This window comes from Salvelinus sp. IW2-2015, linkage group LG4q.1:29 (assembly GCF_002910315.2).
Source record: "Salvelinus sp. IW2-2015 linkage group LG4q.1:29, ASM291031v2, whole genome shotgun sequence".
Taxonomy (NCBI): domain Eukaryota; kingdom Metazoa; phylum Chordata; class Actinopteri; order Salmoniformes; family Salmonidae; genus Salvelinus; species Salvelinus sp. IW2-2015.
Window position 1 is genome coordinate 36,944,754 of NC_036842.1, and position 18,981 is coordinate 36,963,734.

General features: G+C 43.3%; 1 protein-coding gene across 1 annotated transcript; it reads left to right on the plus strand.

The window, feature by feature from the left end:
- Positions 1 to 969: 969 nt before the first annotated feature.
- sh2d4a (SH2 domain containing 4A) lies at positions 970 to 16,445 on the plus strand. Its single transcript, XM_023984634.3, is given in 12 exon segments — positions 970 to 1,378; positions 2,216 to 2,553; positions 3,601 to 3,760; position 4,440; positions 6,489 to 6,530; positions 6,533 to 6,615; positions 6,617 to 6,656; positions 8,793 to 8,925; positions 12,969 to 13,167; positions 13,942 to 14,072; positions 15,104 to 15,321; positions 15,623 to 16,445. Coding segments are annotated over 11 exon segments (1,275 nt in total). The 5' UTR covers positions 970 to 1,378; positions 2,216 to 2,378; the 3' UTR covers positions 15,716 to 16,445.
- The last annotated feature ends 2,536 nt before the right edge of the window (positions 16,446 to 18,981 follow it).

Consider the following 18,981-nt stretch of genomic DNA (forward strand, 5'->3'; position numbering starts at 1 on the left):
TAGCCTGTCACTAAAAACAATACTATTGCCTATATATACTATATATACTATTGCTGGCCGTGTTTAATCCTTACCACATACTGTACATGCGAACTCCTCCTTTAATTTCTTCAATTCCTTTCCTCTTTTTCCTCGCACCCTTTCCTTTCCTCATTTCCCAGCTTCCTTTCCTTTCCTAACTTACTTTCCTTCTTCCTTTCCTCTCTACTGGCCGTGGTTAATCCCTACCACATACTTCTTTCCTCAATCCTTTTCCTTTCCTTCTTTCCTAGCTCCTAGTTAAGGAAAGGGAGATAGGGAAAGAGGAAAGGAAGGCGGGGAAAGGAGGAAAATAAATGGAGCTAGGAAAGGAGGAAAGGAAAGGGAGTTAGGAAAGGAATCTAGGAAAGAAAATTAAGAAAGAAAAGGAAGCGAGGAAGGGAGCTAGGAAAGGTGGAAAGGAGGTAGGAAAGAAAAGGAGATAAGGAAAGTGAGATAGGATAGAGGAGAGGATTTGGAGGTAGGGAAGGAAAGGAAGCTGGGAAACGAGGAAAGGAAGCTAGGAATGGAAAGGAGGAGTTCACATGTATGTGTTGGAATTAACCACAACCAATAGAGAGGAAAGGAAAGGAAAAGAAGAAGGAAAGAAAGTTAAGAAAGAAGGAAAGGAATCTAGGAAATGAGGAAATAAAGGGGTCTCAGGCTGCTGCGGGGCTGCAGCTGGATACTATTGGGACAGACTAGTAAATAAGCATCTGACCAATTACGCGAGACTTTAGATCTGTTTTAGCCAAGATTATGGCGCTTTCAAGACAACTGGGAACTCGGGGAAAAAACTAGGTCAAATCATGACGTAAGTGATCCTCACGTCGGAAAGTAGAAGCTCCAGAAAGATGCCCGAGTTTTCGAATTGGAATTCCGAGTTGGATGACATTTCAAAACGACTTTCCCAGTCGGAGCTAGTTTTTTTTTGCCGAATTCCCAGTTGTCGTGAACGCACTGAAGTCGGAAGGCAGAGATTTCCGAGTTTCCAGTTGTTCTGAACGCTGCAGTAGTCTACCTGCAATAACAGTGAGTGGGATGGACAAATATTAACATTTGCATAAGGGAGTGTTTTTTTCTTGCGAAACTTGTTGGCACTTTTTGTCCTTCATTTAGGAAATAAGTAACCTACGGAAAACGGTACCTGCAACGGAACATTTGTCATTGTCGTTAAACCTGCGAAATACCGCTAAATAGTAGGCTACAGAAAAATATATGCATTTGCAGGCGTGACCATCGCCCCATAGTGTGACTCATGCCGAACATTCCCATGGGACATCTTGTAAACAAGTAATTTTTTTAAAGGCGTCCACTTCCCACGTATGTGATTTCCACTTTCAGGATATATACCATAGCGGTAAGTACATTTGGATGAACTCAATAATGAAATATATGGAACGTATTTTTGTTTACCATTTCAATATCCAGTGATAGTACAAATATTTCAACACTGCAAATGGTCGGCGTTATCATTTACTGCCAGCATTATCATCATCCATTGTGAATGTGCCTAGTCATAGTTGATTATGGACATAAGTTACTTTTTTTTGTATCTTCCTTTAACGTCCCGATTCTAGCTGTTGTAGGTCTGTGGAGTAACGTTTCTGTACTTAAGTAAAACATGTTTTACAGGTGTGCTCTGATACCGGTAGTTAAATGGGCAGGTTGTAGTGAACTCCACTGTATCCTACTACTATTACTATTTGAAAATCAAAATGACAGCCATGTCTTCACAGTCGACATGCAATTCAATGGATTTGACGAGTTTTCCAATCACTGTATTTCAAATTAATTTCGCATGGCAAATCCCTATGTCCCGCAGCCAACTTTAGTTGTTTGCATACAGTTGGCCACACTTCGGAGTGATAATAGGCTGCTATCTCACCACGAGATCATGATGCTGTGTTATAGTATACCGTTTCTGCCATGATTCGTGCTTAATAAGTTAAGCACGAATCACAGTAGATTGAGAATGTGAGAGTTCAGAGACTGGACTATTGTCTTCCTACATACTATTTTATATATATATATGTATGTGTACACCAGTTGCAACATCTGACCTGTGGTGTGAACAAACATAGCAGGCACTGTACTGGCTATACCAATAGAAAATGTGTGGAGAAGGCAGCAGGTACTCTGATGCACAGTTATGGTCAAAGCAGCCATTTCTTATGGACATTTCTGTTTCTTTCAGTGGGAATTCAGAGAGTGAATACATGCATGGACCAGTCTTCATTAGAGGATTAACAACTCGATATTTCAACTGAGAAACTCCCAACATCCAACCAACACCAGGTGTTCTCTGCTAATACTAAAGTTCTCTCTGGATACTGTTGGTGAGACATTACAGCTCTACGATGCTCCAGCAGATTTTGACGGACATGTTCATATCACCCGAGCTCCTGGCTGAGCTGAGCGAAGAGCAGAAGCAGGTGTTGTTCATTAAGATGCGTGAAGAACAGGTTCGACGCTGGAAGGATAGAGAGGCTCGACTGGAGAAGGAGGATGCCACTCTGAAGAAACCCAAGAAAGGTATCACTGAGCCGTCAACACTGACAATGAATGGTTGTGTGTGTCCCTCATGGCACCCTATGTTGGTTTGATTTGATTTGACCCTATCCACTTTCTAGTGTATTACTACTCTGTATAGTGTACTACTACTCTGTAGCGGCAGAAAGCCTAGTGGTTAGAGCGTTGAACTAGTAACCGAAAGGTTGCAAGATCGAATCCCCGAGCTGACAAGGTCAAAATCTGTTGTTCTGCTCCTGAACAAGGCAGTTAACCCACTGTTCCTAGGCCATCATTGAAAATAAGAATTTGGTCTTAACTGACTTGCCTACTTAAATAAAGGTAAAAAAAATAAATAGTGCACTACTTTTGACCAGAGCCCTATGGGGGAATTAGGTGCCATTTTGGATATTTTCCATGCCTCTCTCTGAAAAGCACATTTACTGTTGGTCTCCTGGGATGTTTCTGTTTTTCTATATGCTAGCTGAGTTATTCTCAACACCACGATGTTCATCACATCAATGTTGTGTGTGTGTGGGTGTGGGTGTGGGTGTGGGTGGGTGGGTTGGATCTCCAACTGCATCGAGCCGCTGTCGATACTTCTGAAAATGTAAATTCTGAAACCCTTAAATCCATATTTTTTTATAAAACCACCGATTGTTTCCTCGTATCCACTGACAGCGACTTAATGTAGTCCGAGGAACACTCCGCCCACAGTCGTTGCAACCCAACTCCACCGAGACGTACATACCGTGGAGTTGAGAAACCCAGCTAGTTATATGCCAAACTGGAGACTAAAGGACATATCGGGATCTCCACTGAAACGTTGCGTTCAGATGTAGTGATGGAGAGTACGATTCACTCCTGTTAAAGTAGTCCAACTGCAGCAGTGTTTTACAACTGTGTTGCACTGTGGAAAATGAATTGAGTAATATTATGCTAGGATTAATGAGCACAGTATTTTTCTAACTGGCTGTGCTGTGTGTTTTTGTGTCTGTGGTGCACGTCTGTGTGTGTCTGTGTGTGTCTGTGTGTGTGTGTGTGTGTGTGTGTGTGCATTTTGTGCATCAGCCTCTGTGAAGAGTGTACAGTGGCTGGCGGGGATGGATAGTGACATATGGGTGTGGGTGATGGGGGACCACCCTGCCGACCAGTCCTACGAGCAGATCTGTGATGACATCATAGCCCAGAGGGCGGCCCGCCAGGCCCAGAGAGAGGCTGAGGAGCTCAGGTGGGAGGAAATTACATCATCACATGCCGTACATCTTTTAGCAGTGCAACGTGTTTGCTTTATCCCTCTCCTTTGTTGTTGTCGTGCCAAACGCCCTCTGTCATTGGCAAACATGTTAAAGATGTCAGTCAAAGCAGAGAGAGACCTGACTGTCAGGTCATTAGCCACATATTTGACTCTTAACTCTTTAAATAGAACACCTTCTATGGAGACAGACATGGTTGTCATAGCAATCAATAACACCGCTTTCTGACAGGAAGATGTCAGGTGGTTAAGCGTGTTGTCTTGAACAGTGGCAAATAAACTTACTTAATTTACTACAGACCCTGTAATGGGATGCAGTGGTTGATGTAGGCAAAGTGTGTGTCTATGGTCTATTTGTGGCTTATCACACCAGCCAACACAAAATGACCTGTAAGGTAGGTTCTGCACAGATTCTCTGGCTGTCGGTAATACCCACAGGGCTATAGTTGGGTTTAATCTAGACATCACCCTTCCCAGCCAGGAAGCCCTAGTTAAAAATGTCTTCAACTAAACCTCTCATTTTATTGAGTCAGGCACTGCCTGTGTTGTGAGCTGCACTTAACCATGATAGTGTTGCCTATGACGTTGTTCCCACAACTACAAGTCATTCAACACTGTGGGGGAGTTTCACTTCTTAGTCATGTTTCCCTGTTAGGGTGGTGATAATGATAACTGGCTGCTGTAAGGGTTTGGTTGAGCCACAGGTATGTATAACCCCAAATTAACCTGTAATCAGAAGAGATGGTAACTTGTGTGGGCAGGAAACAATGTGTCATCTCCACCACTGATTAGTTAAAGATCAAAATCAAATGGTATTTGTCACATGTGCCAAATACAACAGGTGTAGTAGACCTTACAGTGACATGCCTACTTACAAGCCTTTAAACAACAAATGCTTTAAGTTAAGAAAAAATAAGTGCGATAAGTAACAAATAAAAGATGCTGTGAGCAGGTGGCTGGTGTCACTTTAAGTCAGAGGTGCTCGTCGTAATGGAATGAATGCAGCGCTATGTGTTTAAAACCTTTCCATTTGTTCTATTCCAGCCATTACAAAATGCCCGTCTTCCAATGGAGAAGGTGYATAAAGATGGCGGCCACCATGTACAAATGCCTTTTATTGCTCAGTTGGCCATATTGCTCATTGCTCTCCGTTWCTCTTTTCTTGTATCATCGGCAAAGCTCCAAGATGGTGGACTTTAAWTTTTTTTTTTTACAAAAGTAGATTGTGATGATTTACTGTCACATTGAACCATGTCTCACGCCGTTCTTTAAGAACTCTGTGGATAGTGCTGAAACAATGATGTCTTGTATGAATTCCTCTATCTTCATGCACCTTYGCCATTTCTCATTTTACCATCTGTATGTGTGAACATTGTTGTTGAACATTCTACTAAATTCACTTCATTCTGACGTTTCAAATTCTTCTCTAAGGCTGGTCAGACAAAAGCCTTACTCAACCGCCCATATGGGTTATATAATAGAATTCCATTTGAGAACATGCTGTCTCACACCCCACTGTTCTGTACTTGTGGATTCTTGAGTTCTCTTACTAAGTGGTTTCTAAATTTAAACCTAAAGTAACGACTTTGTTCCAGACAGTCTATCACAGAATCCTGTTTTGTGTTCTCTAACATCCACATTCTCCATTTTAAATGAATGTGATTTGATAATTCTTGATAATTCTGGGCCAAATCCTAACTGGAGATTGCTGTAAAAAGTTACAGGCAAACATTTAAATTACAACTTGGTCCTCAGTGCCTGCATGTTGGCTGTTGCCATCCTGATCTGGACTTTGCTTATGTGTCATAACATTCCACTCCTCAGACCTTCTATTGTTGAGTCCTCTTTTATTCATCATGAATGTTGTTCTGGAGGCAGCCCTGCAGTGGTAACTAGCAKATTTTCGAAATCAGATTTTTAACCTTAAACGCACTGCTAACCCTAATGCCTAACATTAGATGAAGACCAAAAAGCAMATTTTTGTTTTCATACATTTTTACAATGTAGCCAATTTGACTCAGCAGCTGGCCCATCTAGTTGAAATCGCTCAGTTCTGCCTCCAGGACAAGCCTCRCCCCAATAAACGTCAATCTGCGTGGTGTTAGGGGTGTGTCCTCATAGTAGTTAAAAAATCTGTAGAACATACGCACATTGAGGTAATTTTTGCTGGAGGGGAATTCATTGTAAATAAAAAGGTGAACGCTGCATACTGCTGCTCAGGCTTCCATGCTCCGTGGATACTCATGCTCCGTGGATACTCATGCTCCGTGGATACTCATGCTCCGTGGAATGCTCATGGCTCCGGGCTCCGTGGATGCTCCGTGGATGCTCCCAGGCTCCGTGGATGCTCCCAGGCTCCGTGGATTGATCCCAGCCTCGTGGATGCCTGATGAAGACCTCCGTGGATGCCTGATGAAGGTTGAAATGTTATAATAAATCACCTGGAGCATGTGCAGCGTTTTCCTGTTTGTTTTCCTCAATAGTAGTGTTGCCATGTGCCTGTATGGATAGGACATGTCTGTAGCTCTTTTTTTCTATCCGTGCCTCGAGGTAGGGGATTGTGGACTGTCATTGGAGGGGCCATGGAAGTATTTGGGAGGTGAAAGGTATTTAGATTTTAGGGAAAGCTTTATAAAATCAGTGGACAGGTAAAGATCTACAGGTGCTCGTGTGTGTTCTCACTCAGTCAATCCTGTGTGTGTAGGGCGAAAAGGAGGCGGAGCTGGTCAAGAGGTTCTCCAGCGTCTGTTGATGACTCAGAGCTGCAGTCGGTGGAAAGAGGAGGTGGAGCGACAGGAGGTGGAGCGACAGGAGGTGGAGCGACAGGAGGTGGAGCCGACGGGCTGCAGCTCAGGAGCAGAGCCAACAGGAGGTGGGAGATGAAGCCCCCTACGCCTATGTAGCCCCTCGCCATCATGTAGGCCCGGCCTAGCCCATCATGAGGCCCCTAGCCATAAGGGCCCTAGCCATCATGAAGGCCCCCCCTAGCCCATCAGAAGGCCCCCCCTAGCCCACAGTCGATGACAGCCCCCTAGCCCATCATGAAGGCCCCCTAGCCGCATCATGAAGGCCCCCTAGCCATCATGAAGGCGCCTAGCCCATGCCCCCTAGCCCATCATGAAGGCCCCCCTAGCCCATCATGAATGCGCCCCCTAGCCCATCATGAAGGCCCCCTGAGCCATCATTGAAGGCCCCCTAGCCCATCATGAAGGCCCCCCAGCCCATCATGAAGGCCCCCGCCGTAGCCCATCGATGAAGGCCCCCCCTAGCATCATGAGTGCCCCCCCTAGCCTCAAGATAGCTCTACCCATCCATGTAAGCCGTGATTCATGAAGGGGCCCCGGCCCGGGGCCTGCGTGAGCCCCGGCGGCGGGTAGCGGGGGGGGGGCCAAGAGCCCGGCCCGGCCGGCGCATCGGGCCCCCTAGCCCGCTGGCCCCCCCCCCTACCATCATGAAGGCCCCCCTAGAGCCATCATGAAGGCCCCCCCCCCCCCGCTAGCCCCATCATGAAGGCCCCCCGCCCTACCCATCATGAGGTTGCCCCCCAGCCCATAATTTTGAAAAAACACTAATTCACATGCCACAGTTTATTTAGAGAGTTACAGGTAGTCCAGACTTTTCTTCCAGCCATAGACTTAGATAGACATTGTATCTGTCCCATTATGGCGTCTGTGAGACCATGGGCAGCGCCATTGAGGCAATCTCCATTTTGAAGTAGTCCATTTASTTKTTCTATTACTTCTGCGTTGGCAAACAAACAAAGGGTGCATACTGCCACCTCGAGTGTGTTGTTTGAACAGGTATAAAAGCAAGGTTGGTGATTTACTGCCACCTACCTTTATGGCATGTTTGCTCACCTAGTTAATTCATTGGCTGATCCCTCCTGATGACCTGGATGGAATTATGTGATCCTTCCTTAACCCATAGGACATCCAGTTGACTACACGGGCGCTAGGTAGCCTAGCGGTTAGATCATTGGGCCAGTAACTGAAAGGTCACTCGTTTTTTTTTGTGTGTATTTTTTGTTGTGTCTTTTCACCCCTGAGACACCCTCAGGGAGTGTGGTCATGACCAGGGTCAGACATTGTCAACGTCAACCCTGGAGTTCGAATCCCCGAGCCATGTTGGGTGTCTCTAATACTAACAATTCACACATACATCCAAAATGGTGAAAGACGCAATAGCGCTACCCATGCTAAAACAGGCTTTTGGGCACTAGAGTCCTCTATCTCTATGGTTCCAGCCCAGCTCATCAAGTCTGATTTGTTGCATTACTTATTTTTGTGCTTGGCTGGATCAAAAGCCTGCACTCCCAGTACTCTAGCTCTCCAGGGACTCTTGCCTTAAATCTTAGACAGTTGAACAATTATTTTAAGGTCATGGCATCAGTCATGGCATCAGGTGTTTTGATCATAAGTACAGTTTGACAGGTTATATGGTTAAGTATTAGCCCATTGATTAAAATGTCATTCTATAATATTGTCACAGTATAATGAGTGTTTAAGTTATGTAAACAAGGAAGTTGATGATGCATTGATATAAAAYAATTAGCCTCACAATAGGTGTTGAAAGCTCATTTTGTCAACTTACAGGAACTACTCAATGTTTCATCAATGGTATTGTTTGCCCACATCCTCATGACCATAACACGTTAGCTAAACAACACATATAATCGCTTTCCAGTTATCGTTGACCGTCCAGTTATTTGACCAACTTTTAGAACAATGTCCTTCCTAAACAGTCAGTTGTTTCATACTTCCCCATATAGGCCAGTTCAAAACAATGATTAAATACATTTGTTTGAGCTCATAGCATCACTGTCTTTATACAGTATTTGAAATTGACTTGATTTACTGCAGGTAAAACTCTGGAGGAGGAAAAAAATGTTTTACCTTTTTGCCAGGTGTAATGAACATGACCCTGGTTCAATTCCACAGTCTTTCTATTTGTTTAGCCACTACTGTTCAATGGTGACATTTCTTTCTCTCCTTCCCCCTGTTTCTCTCAGAAAAGAGAGGCGGAGGAGAGGAGGAGGGCTGAGGAGGAGGTGCAAAGAGTGGAGCAGAAGAGAAAGCAGGAGATCTACATGGACTTGAGGGAGGTCAGAGAGGAGAGAAACGACCAACACTGGCAAGATTCATGTAAACACACACACACACACACACACACACACTGGAGAAACTCTGAAGCATACGGATTCTAGGTCGTCATTTTTGCAGTCGCGCTTCACATCTCGGAAGATTGCCATTAAAACCGGTGTTTCTTATAGACTGGTTTGTTGTTCAGCAAATAAACCGACACGGGTGCAACTATGGGGCAAAACGGACAGGGTTGGCTTAGATTGTTGAAAACATGTCAACTATATTTAGTCTCCAATATGTTGATTGAAAACATCCATTTGCACAATGAGCACTTGTTGTCTCTCAATTTCATCGTTACAGTTGTTGGTTAGCTAGCGAATTTTAGTCATATTAGCATTGACATGAAATCAGTCAAAATGCCTCAAAACAAGCCATGGTATCAAGAACAAAAAACTAACTGAAACGAGTCACCTACGATTCCCCACATGGTAGTTTCTTGTCATTGTTGGTAGTTATATCTGGCCATCCAGAATAACAACTGACAGACTTCTGCCTGATTTGAAGCATCGCTTTCATGACATCGTCAGCTAACCCATCTATTGGACAAGCCCAGAATGTGAATATAAATTCCTGATATCCTTGGAAACYGTCAGTCCTGAGCCAGATCCTTAGCATGGCTTGGGGTGATGTGTGTTACTTGCCATTCTTCGTTGGCGCTAATTTTAATTTTAGAACACTCAACGTGATCTCAGAATGGCTGCACAAATATGTTGACCTCATTGGAAAACGTTTTGATTTCGTGTTGAAGACATATCTGGGCGATCCCTGCAGTCCTATAGTTTACCACCGACCTGAACATCTAGATTGTATAAATAGGAAGTATTGTATTAATGTTAAATTGGACAAACGTACATCATGATGATTATTTTCTCCATGGCAAACTCCCAAGTATAATGAATATAGTTCCAACACACAAGTTAATAATTAACCTTCCTGTTTGACAAAGATTATAGCTGACCTTCAGTTGCACTGATTAACAGTATAAATAATCATGCTACTTTGTATGTTTAAAAAAAAAAATCAGTTTCTGCCAAAGTGTGGACATATAATGTTTGTCTTGTGCTTAGTCTGAAATGTACACCGGTGTTCCACTGTTGCCTCTCAATGTGAAAAACCTTTTCTGCTGCTTTAACACTTATCATAAATGGGTTGAAATGGAATGTATGGAAGGCAGGAAACCCCCCTGGGCCTCTGGATAGAGCTATATAGGGCACACCAGTTGATCATTACACAGATGACTGTTTCTTGGCCTTGTGAAACGGTTTGTTTACATTCAGTAGGGTAACCAGACAAATCGTGACCTTGGGACTAAGGTTATATCTGTTCTGAGATATTGAGTAGACGCTCTGCGTCTCACAAAGACACGGCGGTTGGAACCAAAAATCTCAAAGGAAAGGACAAAATGACAGATTTCCACCTGTCTGTCCATTGCTCGTGTTTCTTGGCCCAAGCAAGTCTCTTCTTATTATTGGTGTCCTTTAGTAGTGGTTTCTTTGCAGCAATTCAACTATGAAGGCCTGATTCACGGAGTCTCCTCTGAACAGTTGATGTGTCTGTTACTTGAACTCTGTGAAGCATTTATTTGGGCTGCAATCTGAGGTGCAGTTAACTCTAATGAATTTATCCTCTGCAGCAGAGGTAACTCTGGGTCTTCCTTTCCTGTGCGGTCCTCGTGAGAGCCAGTTTCATCATAGCGCTTGATGGTTTTTGCGACTGCATTTGAAGAAACTTTCAAAGTTCTTGAAATGTTCCATATTGACTGACCTTCATGTCTTAAAGTAATGATGGACTGTCGTTTCTCTTTGCTTTTTTGAGCTGTTCTTGCCATAATATGGACTTAGCCCTATTTGGTAAAAGACCATCTTCTGTATACCACCCCTATCTTGTCACAACACAACTGATTGGCTCAAACGCATTAAGAAGGAAAGAAATTCCACAAATTAACTTTTTTAAGAAGGCACACTTGTTAATTGAAATGCATTCCAGGTGTCTACCTCATCAAGGTGGTTGAGAGAATGCCAAGAGTGTGCAAAGCTGTTATCAAGGCAAAGGGTGGCTACTTTGAAGAATCTCAAATATAAAATATATTTTGATTTGTTTAACAGTTATTTGGTTACTACATGATTCCATATCTGTTATTTCATAGTTTTGATGTCTTCACTATTATTCTACAATGTAGAAAATAGTACAAATAAAGAAAAACCCTGGAATGAGTAGGTGTGTCCAGTGGTAGATTGACATTTCAGAGCCATAAGGTTCAATCTGGGTTCAACCATAAGGTTCTGACACTAAGGAATTAGACGTTAAGTTTTTTAAATATATAAATGACCACGTTTACATGTGCATAGTATTCCGGATAAGAGCTCATATCCCGCTTGCGGTCTTATTTGGGATAAGATGTTTACACGCACCTATAGAGATAGATGGATCTATCTCTGTCGCACGCTCAATAGTATCCATGTAACCATGAATAAACAGAATATTCCTCATTTAAGTATATGGGTTAAATGGAATAGTAACTCAACTAAGGACACTGACTGTAGGCCTATAACGTCTCAGATGTAGAGTAATCTAATATTAACTCCTGCAGAATTAGGTTATGCATTTCTTGCARTGAAAATGTGAATGTGCACGTAATGTTATCTTTGACACTTATGCAAGCAGACTGTATTTCAACCATGTAAAATATGCCCCCAAGACAAACTGAAGTCTTATCAGAAACGTGTTACGACGTTTTCTTAGCTTTTCATTTAAAAACCGGTCAAACTGATGACATTTTGCACAGGGACAATCTTTCCACTGTTTTGGAGTTATTGCATCGCAGTGCTATCTGTGCCAATAGAGATTCTGGGTTCGAGTCCATGCTCTGCCGCGACCGGGAGACCCATGGGGCTGCGCACAATTGGCCCAGCGTCGTCTGGGCTAGGGGAGGGTTTGGCCGGCAGGGATGTCCTTGTCCCACTAGTGACTCCTGTGGTGGGCCGGGCGCAGTGCACGCTGACACGGTCGCCAGGTGCACGGTGTTTCCTCCGACACATTGGTGCAGCTGGCTTCCAGGTTAAGTGGTCATTGTGTCAAGAAGCAGTGCGGCTTGGTTGGGTTGTGTTTCGGAGGACGCAAGGCTCTCGACCTTCGCCTCTCCCGAGTCCGTACGGGAGTCGCAGCTATGGGACAAAACTGTAACTACCAATTGGATATCACAAAAAAGGGGTAATATATATATATATATATTCTGGGGCACAAGGTATGACAGAAGAGAAGCTGCATGTTTCTTACTATGTCAGAAATTATATGGCCTACCAAATGTAGGAAATTATAAGCAGGAACTTGTCTAAATTTAGAGGTGAAAGTAAATAAGTTATAGTAGGCTAAATTATTATGGTGGATGGAACTGTGCAGGTAGCCTGCTTTTATGAAGTGATTTGTGAAACTGAGCATGCACAGACCATAAAAAAMCAACAGTAAACGGGATAAGATGTTGACGTGCCACAGTATCCCATCTTACATCAGCATATCCCAGGCATCTTATCCGGGATTCTCATAACCGGGATACAAGCTTTTTGGGGTTATTGTAAACAGGATATGATATTTAGTTTATATGCATGAACTCAAAAACGGTATACTTGAGTATCCCGAATAATAACTGGATATTGGTGTGCATGTAAACGTGGTCAGTGATTAGAATATGACACTATTATCAAGATAGTCAGAACACATCAAATACGTTATGAAATGTATTATGATTATCATACATTATCATACATAGACTAGCCTAGACCATACTTGGAGGGAGATGGCAAAGATGTGTTCTGATTGGTTCGTCTGTATTCGTTCAGGCTTGTGATTGGATTGCAGATAGAACCTTATAGCGCCATGTTCAAATGGGTTTATGCAGATYTAACTTTCTCGTTTTTCATTTATTTCACTTAATTTTAACAAAAACAAACGTCATATATATGAAGAACCATGAAGGTAGGATTTTGTGTGTGTGTGTGTGAGAGTTTACATGTATGTGTTTTGTATTCTTCTGTGTTTTTCCACAGTGCGGAAGTCCAAAGCGGCTGACCTGCGGCGACGGTCCATTGCCAAGCAGACCCGTGATGACCACCGGCGGCAATCGGTCAAGGCTCTGGAGCGAGGTCGTGTGGCTGCCGCCACCAGGGCCTTCGGCGGTGACAGACCTGCCCTCCCGCCCAAACCCAAACCCAGGAACCTTACTGTGACCAGCGACACCCTTAACCCGTGAGCTGACCTGTGCCTTCACAGTAATACAGGGCCTGTTCAGCAGAGTTGGGGTCAATTCCTTTTAAATTCAGGATGTAAACTGAAATTAAAATGTTCCTCAATACTTTTTGGAGACGTGTGCATTTGTTGGAATCGGAATGTCAGTTTACTTCCGGAGTTGACCCCAACCCTGCTGTTCAGGAGGTCTAGGGTCCAACATTCTAGAACATTCCGATATAAATACTATTGTTGGTTATGTGGAGTAGAGCATCATTCTGCAGTTATGTTGGCTCTATTAATTACATTTATATCTGCACCGTTAAGGATGTTTGACATCACTGAATACACCCTGGACTAGGCTCAACCCCACTGAAACCCAATGGTATTCAGTCATCTGCTATGGCACAGCCCAAAACCCTAGCCCCTTCCCTTAGTGACTCCCACTTAGGACTTTGCAGGTCTGAAGGTCAATAATAAACTATTCAATAATAGTTATATTATTGAATAGTTGGTTAAATCCACTCTATATTCACACTAGTATTAGTGAACCAAATCTTTCCACCAGTCTGATATGGTAATGGTTTTTTGCAGTAGTCATCCTGTAAGTACACGTCAATCCTCGTGCTTGTGATGGTTTGTCTCATTCACTGAAAGCTGATGTCTAGGGATTCCCCTTTCAGACAAAGCCATGCAGAGAAACACTGAGCCCTAGAGCTTAAACACATGAATGCCTTTCACTGGCTGACTGACTGCCTGACCCACTTTTTTTCTCTCTGTTTCGCTGCCTGACAGGAAGCAAGGGGTGCAACGCACACTGTCCACCTCCAGCAGGGAGCACATTATTAGATGGTTCCAGGAGGAACAGCTGCCTTTCCGAGCGGGCTTCCAGAAGGACCAGAGTCGCATAGCGTCTTGGTTCCATGGTAAGGGGCCGAGTTGCACCGCAAATGTTTCTAACTGAACAAGAGGATTCCATCTAGAATGAACAACATATGCAAATAGCCACAAATGCAAATAAATCTTAATTAGTTTACATTAGACTGAAAGTCATTTACTGTATGTGAAGAGACCACATCAGTCTCCATGCCACTCAGCACAGTTGGTTAGTAGTAGGTCTGATGCCTCCTATTGTTTGTAATATCTTAATTATACCACAGAATACCCAAGTTTGATCAATTTACTGAACCACATAGTGCAGGAGTAGGTAACCCTGTTCCTGGAGTGCCGTAGGTACTACAGTATTCCAACTAGGCACCAGACCTGACTAACTTAGCTAATTGTTTTAGTGAATTGCCTAGATTCAACACACTTGGTCTTCCAAAAATGTGAAGTACATGCTGAGCACTCCAGGACCAGGGTTGCCTAGCTACCCCTGACATAGTAGGTGCTGGGCACCTATGCAAATTCTGTTTCTATACAGCGGGTTTATSAGTAACTCTCTTGCCCTGGGACTTCTCCTATATTTAATACTTATCTGAAAGGACTGGCAGTAGGTATGATCAGAGGTGTATTCACTTGGAACCAAATGGAACGAAACAGGGAGGGACTGACCTCAATGTGTCCAATAGAAACTATTGTTTTCGTTGCGGTATGCGACCTAATAAATACACCCCAGCCAGGTTTCTCATGTTGAACGGAAGCAACGGCCCTGTCCAGAAACACCCCCTTTTCCCTACTCCCTAGATGCACTTGTGTAGCTCTGACTGGGTTGCAATATGGAGGAATTAGAACCTGGCCTATCAGAAGGCCAAGTGGAGCTATTGTCATATTGCTTAAACCTATTAAATCCTGTCAGATCTCCACAAGTATCTCAGTGCTACAGGTAGTTTTCTGGAGAGTAAAACATGTACATGTATGTGGTCTTCAGCTATCCATCCTTAATATGTCACTTCAGGGTGTCATTCTGACTTGGCAATACTTAATAACTGACCCACCATTACTTTTACCACCGAAGGCATCATTTCACGGCAGGAAGCCGAGGACTTACTGAGCGAGGGGGAACCCGGGCACTTTCTGGTGCGGGTCAGCGAAAGGATTCTGGGATACGTCCTGTCTTATCGATGCAAAGAGGAGTTTAAACACTTCCTCGTTGACGCTACAGAGGGCTGCTACATGCTGCTGGGACACCAGATCAGATTCACCTCGTTGGCAGAGCTTGTGGAGTTCCACGAGGTAGTGGCACATCTAGAGCCCTTTTTTTGTGCTTTCAAAAAAAAATGTTGTATTTGGGGTTTGTTTAGGGTAGCTTTGAGGGTTTTACTGGCAATGGTTGTGATATTTGGTTGTTTTTGCCTACTGTAGTTGAATGCACTTATAAGTCGCTCTGGATAGGCATGTGCTAAATGACAAATTTAAATAATACAGGATTTACTGTGGGTGGTATGTTGAGAGTGTAATGCACCTTGTTATGTATTCACGTGAACTGTTGAAGTGGAGCAGAATAATGACGCTTTGCATTTTCTTCTGTCACTAGGGGGAGCCAATCACCATGTCAGGAGGGGAGCAGCTGCTCCAGCCATGTGGCCAGAGGCCTAGTGGTGTGGACTATGCAGAACTCTTTACCTGAAACCCTGCAAGGGTCATGTCCCAATAGTCTAAAACAGCCTCCTCTCCTAGTCTCCTTCCTTCATGACCGCTGGTCAGAAAGGTCTCAACAGGTGAATGATCGAGACCAAGTGGTTTCACCTGTCAGTAGCTTTTAAACAGTCTAAGGACAGTAGTCAAGGTGGGAAAGGGACAAGGAAGGAAGCCACTTTAGAATATTAAGACACAACCTTTAGGCATGAGACGGATCTCTGTGGAACAAAGTGTTTCTACGGGAGACTCACACTATGGCTAGATAACCAACAGAGCTTGTTTTCTCAGGAGGATTTACAGGATGTTCAGATAGAAGTGTAATGTTTAGAACCGATTACGGTGTCTCATGTAGACTAGAACAATAATAGAATAACCATTTTTTATCAAGGCGGAACTTCGGTTGACTTCATACTAGGGAATCGTGTCGGTTCAAGTAATTATATTTCTATCTGCAATGTTCAGAAAGTTTCACATCCGTGTTGACGTTGACTCTACCCCCCCCCCCAGTGCCAACTGTCAAGCCACTGACTTTCTATTATATATAGACCTCCTCTATCCCCCATGTACAATATGAACAGGCCTGTAATATCATTTCCGGTGATGTATTCATAGACAAGTACCAAGAGGCCAGTATTGTAAAGGCACATTTGACAGCGACAATAAACAACAGTCGCCTGTTTGGGGACGAATTACTTGAATAAATGCACTTTGTATTGCAACTGTCTAGTTGGTTTCAATGCTGACCTGAGGAGTATGCTAGTACTACAAAAAGCACGATCAATGAGTTGGCTAGCTTGCTTAAATATTCCGATTTTTGGGGGGGAAAGATGGGCATGGTGTAATGACTCAACAACCAAAAACACATCTAGGTTTAGCYTTCTTAATGAATCGGGAAAATCAATAGTTACTTCTGGTTGTTTATCAAAGTTAGCTGGCTAACTAATGAATCCTGGTTTGGATTATACCCCTATAGGAGTCTGACAAAACACATGACAAAGAGATTMATTTCATTTTGCAGTTATAGTTTTCTAAAAGCACATTATGAACATAATACATTACTTGCAAAGCAACAATATTTACAATGTTCTATAACTGATTYAGCTTTGGGGAGTCTACGGCTGTGTTTACACAGGAAGCTGAATTCCGATCTTCTGCCACTTATTGGTCTTTTAGACCATTAAGATCAGATATTTTGCCAATAATGGGCAAAAGATCAGAATTGGACTGCCTGTGTAAAAACGCAGCATACATTTAGTAGAACCAATTCATGTATCAGCCACACGGCTCTAAAACAAGAAGTCATTCTACTCTAGAAATTTTAATAAACTATTTAAAAAAGGAAGAGGCTGACGATCAGACTTTTCTGGACCTTTCTTCCCGCCAGCAAAAGGTCCCGATGCTTCTGTGCATGGGCGGGATTCTCTGCTTCATGCACATTCTCTGCTCTACTCGCCTTGTGCGGTTTCTCTGCCAAGCATGAATGATAATTCTTCCAACTTTTGAAACGTCCATGCAGCACCTGCCTACCAATCAGTTGATCTCAATCAGTTTCATGGGGATATGCATTTATATCATCTTGAGTTATAGGCTACAGTTTCAAAGGAGCCTACGGTGTTGTTTTGAAAAATGTAAAGTGAGTGAATTTTAGAGCAGATMGTGTTAGCAAGCTGTAGAATAGCCTACTTGTTTAGTTTCAAAGCACATTTTTTTCCTAGTGGCACGTGCTGTTGAGGTTTGATCCCATTCAGCCTATGCTATATGCTGTTATTATGGGTTATGCAGAGTACTGTCATTGTGATCTTGCAGACATTGATTCAACTTTGATCTGACTTTATTAAAGGAGGAGCATTCGCCAGAGTAGCTTGTCCCCTATGAGTTGATCAGAGCAGTGTTGCCAACTCCTCAGTAAGGAAAGTAGCTATTGGCTGTCCTAGAAGTCACTAAATGACGGCATCACCTAATCTGCATAATTGGCCATGTGCATGTAATTGTGATGGACGCTGTAGGAGAGAGGAATAACGTCGKGGGAGAGACAWAAAGTGAGTAAAAAACACCCTAAATATGTGTAGGACTACAAATGAACTTTCTTCTGTCGATTCTTGTTTTTTTTTATGTCACAATTCCAACCCTCCTCCTTTATCTGGGCTTGGGACCGGCAAAAGTGACCCAAAAGWGACACTCTGGCGGAGTTACTTATTTTTTAGTTTAGTTTTCTTAATTTGGTTTGGTTTTTAACCTTATGGTCCACTTAGGAGCCTACAACAAGTCACAGTAAATCATGAACATTTTTAACCATAACATAAAAATAAATAAAAAATGTATACAATCTAAGTGGATCAAAAAAAAACAATAGAAAAAACTCAATGGCAATGTGAGAAAATTATGGTAACTAGTCTGGCCCTAATTCAGGTTTAATAGTTTAAAAAAAATGTAAGCCAGGGTGGGATCAGCCAGCGGCGGCTTCCCGCATGCGCGATTCATTCGCAGTCTGGACTCGGAGGGGTGAACATCTCCTGCTCTGACTGCAGCTGGGAGGGATTGCTGCGCGAGGACTGGGCCGCCTGKGAGTGCTTTGGGACGGGGTGGGGCCCACGGCAGCATCCGCTGCTCGTTGAGAAGAATAAGAACGATACGTGCTTTCACATCAGTCTCCAATAACACCAGAAAAGTTGCTAGATTTGTCGCTAGTCGCTTTTTTGAAAATGTGTCGCTAGAGGGGTCTGAATACTCGCTAAATATAGCGATAAAGTCGCTAAATTGGCAACACTAGACCAGAGACTGTGCGTAAAATAAAGAATTCCTCACATGCGCAGAAGCTTTGGGACTTTTACCTGTTGAGAAGAAAAGTCGGAACCGCAGCCACTCCGTTTAAATCAAATAAATTCCCATAAAATCGATATAAAATCATCTCTGCTGGATGAGTCATGATAGTGCATAGGAGGGGTGGACTGATCTGATACTTGAGTGGRATGAGGGCTCCAAAAACCCAGCCAGCAGAATTTGCACCCAGGAAGCTAACATTTCACAGCTCTGATAACCTGTATATCCCCCTGTACAATATTCCCTGCCTTTGTGGGTGATACGTCAGTCACCTGTTCTGCTCATGCGGACTTTTGCATATTCTCCGGTCAGAACCTGACGAACTTGAATGCATCAGCGCAATTCCCCCTGGCGCATCTTGCCTTTTTGTTTCTTTACCGATAAAACATTGTACATGTTAATGCAACAGTAAGTACCAAATCATAGTGCATGTTA